We start from the raw sequence: 7,500 nt of genomic DNA on the forward strand, positions 1-7,500 counted from the left end.
GCTTGATGTTTTTAACAGTGAGCGTGCTTTTACCTCCATTCATAGTGTTCAACACGTACTGCTCCGAGTGCTCGATCGCATGACCCTTCCTGAGGACACACAGACAACCAGTTAATAACACATCAAAACACTGCAAGGGAATACTCACATCAAGAGTCTCACATTTGATGACAACTTTAAAAAAAAGAAATGTTCAAGATAGCACTCTTATTATATTTGTTTATAGGCGTCTCTGAGTCCATGAAGAATCTTTAACATCCATGCAACCTCACCACATGCACAAAAAGGTTCTTTAACTTACTCTGCCTCTCTGATTTAAACAGAAATGTTGAATTTATACAGTATTTAGGGCAAACTACAATTACATGAGCTAAAAAGAAACAGCACATGACTTTTTTCAGCGGATAAGTAACTCAATTACATTTACTAGTCACTTATTCACCCAACATTGCCCATGATTAAGTTAATCTAAGGCAGCTCTCCGTGTTTCCAGAATTATCCACAGGCTAAACAGCAAACAGGACACAATCAGAGGATATCAAGCTGAACACTAATCTGAACTTAATCACAAACCTTCAGCAGTGCAAATAATAGAGAAAAGTCAACATTCTGCTCTTATTTACAGTCATTATTCAATCAAAATAAAGGAGAACATCTGCTCAACATAAGAACATGTATAAATCAGCATAACACAACAGATGTGAACTACAACTAATGCACTGCTGAACATAATAATAATAATAATAATCATTAACTAACATCTATCTAGTGAGATTATAGTTCATCTTTTCATCATTATATTGCTGATGTAACTGGAAAAACTGATTATGATATCAATGTTTATTGCATTTAACTGCTGTCTCGCGCAGAGCTAAAGTATAATAAAGCTTGCTTATTATTATTCATTCATTTAATAATAAATAATGTAAACATAGAGGATGTTTTAAAGGAACAGATCAACCAAAAATAACCATTGATCATTATCATAATCAGCATTTCATCTTCTGCAGAACACAAGCAATGACTTGGTGAGCTTGGCCACTGTTCTGATTGGTCAGCTGGACCAGTGCTCTGATTAGCCGCTGAGACTGAGCTCGGATTGGTGAGTTGAGTCTGTGCTCTGATTGGTGAGCTGAGTTTCTCATTTGATTGGTCAGCAGGGCTAGTATTTAGATTGGGCAGTGCTCTGATTGGCCAGTTGAGTATGTGCTCTGATTGGTCAGCTAAGTCTGTGCTCTGATTGGTGAGCTTGGCCAGTGTTCTGATTGGTCAGCTGGACCAGTGCTTTGAAACACCCATAAACACTCATTTACACACACATACAGTTAGTACAGTCATTACACACACATACGGCCAGTTTAGTTCATCAAAGGGACCAAGAGGAAACCCACACCAACACGGGGAGAACATGCAAACTCCACACAGAAACACCAACTGACCCAGCTGGGACTCGAACCAGCGACCTTCTTGCTGGTTTTTAGAGAATGTGACATTATATCCTAACAATATAATCATTTTTTATTAATTGTATTAGCTTTAAACTGCATTATCCGCTGCAGGATCTTTATATTCTGCTGTTAAAGTGAACTTTTCTTTGTGAATGAACCTGCATGACAGGACTCTCATAACACACATTAACACCTGAACGCCTGCGCTTTAAATGACTGTAATTTTGAAGTTGGAGTGAATTGAAGAGAACTTTGTTATCTTTCTGACCTGCGGTAAAAATAACTTTAATGCGCTTTAATTTCAGCCATTTACATCAATCTTTCATTGCTTTAAAATCAGTAAAAAACTATAATCGTGCTGCACTTTGGGCTTGTAATGTTCAGATTGAACATTAACACTTAAAAACTCACACAATTGCTCAAATGCCAGCTTTATATTACTTTCGATCAACCATTCCTGTTATTTTTCTCTCGCAAGTATAGCTTATCTAAAAGTCTGTGGATTTAGGCCTAGTGTTAGTCATTAAAAACCTATGATGTAAGACATTATTGTGTTGGGATAATCAGCAGCAGCGTTTCCATCTGTGATCATATAAATGCTTCTGATTGGCTACTGCACTCAACAGAATCATCGCTGCAAAAAACAACAAGTAGAAAGAAAACTGATGCAGCATGCTGATTTACATTCTTTTCCACATTGTCTGACTTTAAATGGTTTGTTTTCACGTTATGAAAAGAAATAAAACTCATAAAGGATCCCTCAAAAGCTAAAACATTCATTCATTCATTCATTCATATTCCTTCAGCTTAGTCCCTTTATTCATTAGGGGTTGCCACAGCGGAATGAACCGCCAACTTGTTCATTCATTCATTCATTTTCTTCTCGACTGAGTCCCTTTATTAATTCGGGGTCGCCACAGCGGAATGAACCGCCAACTTATACAGCAAGTTTTTATGCAGCAACCCATCTCTGGGAAACATCCACACACACACTCATACACTACGGACAATTTAGCCTACCCAATTCAACTGTACCGCATGTCTTTGGACTGTGGGGGAAACCGGAGCACCTGGAGGAAACCCACGCGAAGGCAGGGAGAACATGCAAACTCCACACAGAAACGCCAACTGAGCCGAGGCTTGAACCAGCGACCCTCTTGCTGTGAGGTGACAGCACTACCTACTGCGCCACTGCCTCGCCCCTGAACCGCCAACTATTCCAGCATATGTTTTATAAAGCGGATACCCTTCCAGCCGCAACCCAGCATTGGGAAACACCCATACGCACTCTTTCACACACACACACACACACACACACACACACACACACACACACACACTACGATCAATTTAGTTAATCAATTCCCCTATAGCGCATGTGTTTGGACTGTGGGGGAAACCGGAGGAAACACGGGGAGAACATGCAAACTCCACACAGAAATGCCAACTGACCCAGCTGTAACTGGAACCAGTAACCTTCTTGCTATAAGGCCACAGTGATAATCACTGAGCCACCATGCCACTTTGGTGAAACTCTAATATACTAATATACACTAATATACTTTTAATATACAGCTGAACATTTTGATATAGAGTAGTAATGTTTTCTTCCACTATCGTTCAGGCTTATCTCAGATTAGCCAGAATATCATCAAGCTCGGCCTCATCTTCCAGTCCACGCGGGTCAGCCAGCACACACTTTCACGGCCACGTTCAATTCCTCCCGCACACAATGCCGAGATGTGAGAGAAACTGATTGGGGTTTATCAGGGAAAGGCTTTGAAGGGTTTGATCAAAGCTCACATCACCTCTACACACATTAGCATACAGACGAGCTGAGGACACTGTGCCCTATATACAGTACAGTACACTAGCCCTGATGCCCAGCCAGTGCCCTACGCTGAAAATTAAGATCTGTTAATGAACACTTGCAGTATTTAGAGATTCTCAAGTGTTTATTTGTGGTTGTGAATTACATTAAGGGGGCGGCACAGTGGCTCAGTGATTAGCACTGTGGTCCACAACAAGAAGGTCTCCCGTTTGAGTCCCAGCTGGGTCAGTTAGTGTTTCTGTGTGGAGTTTGCATGTTCTCCTCGTGTTGGCGTGGGTTTCCTCTGGGTGCTCCAGTTTCCCCACACAGTCCAAACACATGCACTATAGGGGAATTAATTAACTAAATTGGTCATAGTGTATAAGGTTGTGTGTGAATGAGTGTGTATGGGTGTTTCCCAGAACTGGGTTGCAGCTGGAAGGGCATTCGGTGTGTAAAACATATGCTTGAATAGTTGGCGGTTCATTCCGTTGTGGCGACCTCTGAAATAGAGACTTAACTGATGGAAAATGAATGAATGAATTGCATTATGGGATGTTGATCTCTGTTGTGTCCAAAATTTAGCTCTACAGTTTAACAAAGTCACTTTTATTTACATTATTTTGACATTGTCATTTGAAGTAATAATATAATGTATAAGAAATATTATCTATAAAAATAAGTGTGTAAAATAACAGAAAATGTACTGGCAGTTTATTACAAGGTTTCTGCAGTATGATATACAACACCAACCCACACAATTTAGCACTGTTAACTAGGAAAAATGCTCCTAAAAGTCACTTTTTCGAACCTTTAATGGTTAAAAAGTGTTGGAAGAAAGATCAAGGTCCCATTATGCAATTGAAAAGCATGAATAAATGGGGAAAAATGAAAACACGAATGACAAAATCAGAAAAACTGCCCATTTACATATTTGTTTTACATTGTGCGAACACATTTTGTGCTCTCCTCCAGTTTGTGAACTGCTGATCTGCAGATTAACCATTATATTCATCATGACTGGAGTCTTTATCTGCAGAGACTATAATCTACAGAAGGAAACATGCTTGGAAAGTCCCTGTTTTTACTTAAACCACAAATGAGAAAGTGGTTTTGTCAAACATCTGTATACAGTAAAAGTTGGAATTATTTGTCTTCCTGTTATATCTCACTGCATATTTCTAAACATAACAGTTTTAATAACTCATCTCTAATAACTGATTTCTGTTTGCCATGATGACAGCACATAATATTAGACTAGATATTCTTCAAGACACTAGTATTCAGCTTAAAGTGACATTTAAAGGCTTCACTAGGGTAATTAGGGTAAAGTTAGGGTAATTAGGCAATAGTATAGCAGTGGTTTGTTCTGGACACAATCCAAAACTAATATTGCTGAAGGGGCGAATAATATTAACCTTAAAATGGCTTTAAAAAAAGTAAGATCTGCTTTTATTTACTAGTATTCAGCTTAAAGTGCCATTTAAAGGCTTGACCAGGTTAACTAGGCAGCTTTGGGTAATTAGGCAAGTCACTGTATAAATCACAAAATCTGGAAAACTGGATATGCTTTAGAGTGTGCAGGCGTTACTGTTACCCACCAGTACCAGGTGACCTGCGGGTCGGGCGAGCCAGAAGTGACGCAGGTGAAAGTGACGGACTCCTGGTAGTCTGCAGTGGCGTTGAAGGACTGCTGCGGCACAGACAGCACAGGAGGAACTGCCGAAACACCACAGACACAAGCATGTGTGCATTCATTAGTATCTTTAAAGGTTCAGGACACCCTGGAGAACTTTTTTTTATATATTAACAGATGTGTGTGTGTGTTGAGCATCAGTTAAGACAATGTTAGCACCTGTCAGCTTTAATTGTGGGAAAAACTGGATAATTTTGAGCTTTTGTCAGCTAATTTCAGCTTCCGGTTTTAAAATGATTTTTGGGGCGGATCAAAATCGGCGACGTAGCGCAGAACTGCAAGTGCAATGATGACGCGTCGGTTTCTCATTATTATTCATAGCGGAGTTTTCTTATCCTATGAGAAGAGCCGGCTGCTTAATTATTCATGAGACCTGCCAGAGTCAAGCCCGAGCTGAGAGACACGTCACGGACCCACGGCATGGGCACATAGTATTTAGCCGTTCATGAAGGCTCATATGTGTTTGTTTCCATGATCCACGCGGTTTGTTGCATGTTTTCCCCCGCGATCTTGTCAGGGCCGATCATACAGCAAAGCTGTGTGTGTGCTGCTAGCATTTTTGTCGGGAGAGCAGCACGAGAATTAGAGAATGGCGGACGCTGACTTTTATTAGGAGTTCATTCACATTCAGACACATCACTGTGCTGCTGTGTTTGCCTCAATCCTCCAGATTAGCAGCAGGGCTAATGGTTAAAATAGACAGGTCAGGAGACCTGCTGCACTGAGTCTGCTGGATACGGGGATTGCGGGAGAAGTCCTCATTTATAATGTTTACATGAACACACTTATCTTTATAATGATATAAATTATGGTTATGTGTATATGAAATTACGAATAGCAAATGTAGCAGGGCATTAAATCACTATTTATTTCTTTGCATTTTAACTTTGTAAACTATAAACTCATGCGTCTCCTCACGGTTTGTCTCATTTTGTGAGCTAGCTTAGTTATTCGCTCACGTTCTCCCCTGCTGGCCACGCCCACTCCTACCCGATGCTTGCGGAGCTCCACGCCCATTAATCATGCATCTTTTGAAAAAATTCTGAAGTAGACTTTAACCGAAAGTGGGGGGTGTCATGGCCCTTTAAAGTACACATGACATCAAAACTATTGATTTCGTTAGCTCGCATTGCTAGTTCAGTGCTGAACAATTTATCTGTGCATGTCATTAATAGAAAAAAAAAGGTTTGCCCTTGAAATCTTTAACTGAAATCAGAAAATGGACTTCCTGTTTGTTTTGAGTTCTCAGATAAGGTCTGTCTGAGGTATTGGGCGTGGCTTACACACTTAACCACGCCCCTCCAGCTGTCAGTTTTGACAATAAACAGTAATGGAGAGCAGGAGGAGTCTGTTAGGCTGTAATAACTCCCCTCAAATAACATCTTTCAGAATGACACGCCTACTTTACAACCAATCAGCATTAAAAAAAACAAGCCACGCCCCTGTTTTCTCATTTAATATTCCATTTCTCCAGGGAGTGCATCACAATACGTAAAAAAATGGTCAAATCTTTTAGTTTATATGGACTTTAATGGCATAGTTGACCTAAATGAATGAACATTTGCTCACTATTTACCCTCCCTTAAGTGCTTCCAAACCTTTATGCAAGCTTCCCACTCTTACATGAACAGCAGACTTTTTAAAGCAAACTCGGTCCTGGAGGGCCGATGTCCTGCATAGTTTAGCTCCAACTTCTTCCAACACACCTGCCTGGAACTCTAGTATACCTAGACAGAGCTTGAGTAGCTGGTTCAGGAGTGTTTAATTGGGCTTGGAACTGAAATATGCAGGTCACCGGCCCTCCAGGAGCGAGTTTGGACACCACTGTTTTAAAGCATATATAGTGTATAGTTAAAGCGCAACGTAGTTCCTATAACCAGTCACCAGAGCTCAATCCAATAGAGCATCTTTGGGATGTGGTGGAGGGGAGATTGGCATCATGGATGTGCAGCCGACAAATCTGCAGCAACTGTGTGATGCTATCATGACAATATGGAGCAAAATCTCTGAGGAATATTTACAGTGGCTTGCTGACTCTCTGCCAGGAAGGATTAAGGCAGTTCTGAAGGCAAAAGGGGTCCAACCTGATGCTAACTGTGCTCCTGCCAGACCAAGAGATCAGCTGAGCGCAGTCAAACATGGTGAAACTCGACTGTTTAACTGTAGAAGAGTTGTAAAATGAGACTCCAGAAGAGGAGTGTAGTGTTTGCTCTCTCCCTCCGCCGTCCAGCACAATCATTATCGGCCGCTCTGTGATTCGCTTGCTGTTAGCGTCCGCCTGATAGTTCAAAGACTCTGAAATGACTAGCGTTTTATTTTTTATTATTGTCGATGTGTATCGGCGGAGAACAACGCAAATGAGACGCTTTCTATCTCACTGACATTTCCCTTTAGAGGATCAAGCGGACGCGGAGAGATTCCAGCTCTGTCTGCGCTCCAAACACTCGTCTGATGATGAAAGTCTGGGTTAAGGGCGCGCAAAGAGCATGTTAGCGCTAGTCTGCATGCTAATCATCACTGCAAATCCACACGCACACACACACACA

General features: G+C 41.0%; 1 protein-coding gene across 16 annotated transcripts in view; it reads right to left on the bottom strand.

Moving 5' to 3' along the window:
- The window catches only part of zgc:152904, a 404,441-nt gene that overhangs the window by 44,752 nt on the left and 352,189 nt on the right, over positions 1-7,500 (bottom strand). For all 16 annotated transcript variants that reach the window (NM_001076744.1, XM_073949165.1, XM_073949158.1 and 13 more), the window contains 2 exon segments: positions 1-89; positions 4,860-4,977. The exon segment at positions 1-89 is cut by the window's left edge and continues 81 nt beyond it. In NM_001076744.1, coding sequence (NP_001070212.1) covers positions 1-89; positions 4,860-4,977 — 207 coding nt within the window.

The sequence above is a fragment of the Danio rerio genome, chromosome 1 (genome assembly GCF_049306965.1).
Source record: "Danio rerio strain Tuebingen ecotype United States chromosome 1, GRCz12tu, whole genome shotgun sequence".
Taxonomy (NCBI): Eukaryota; Metazoa; Chordata; class Actinopteri; order Cypriniformes; family Danionidae; genus Danio; species Danio rerio.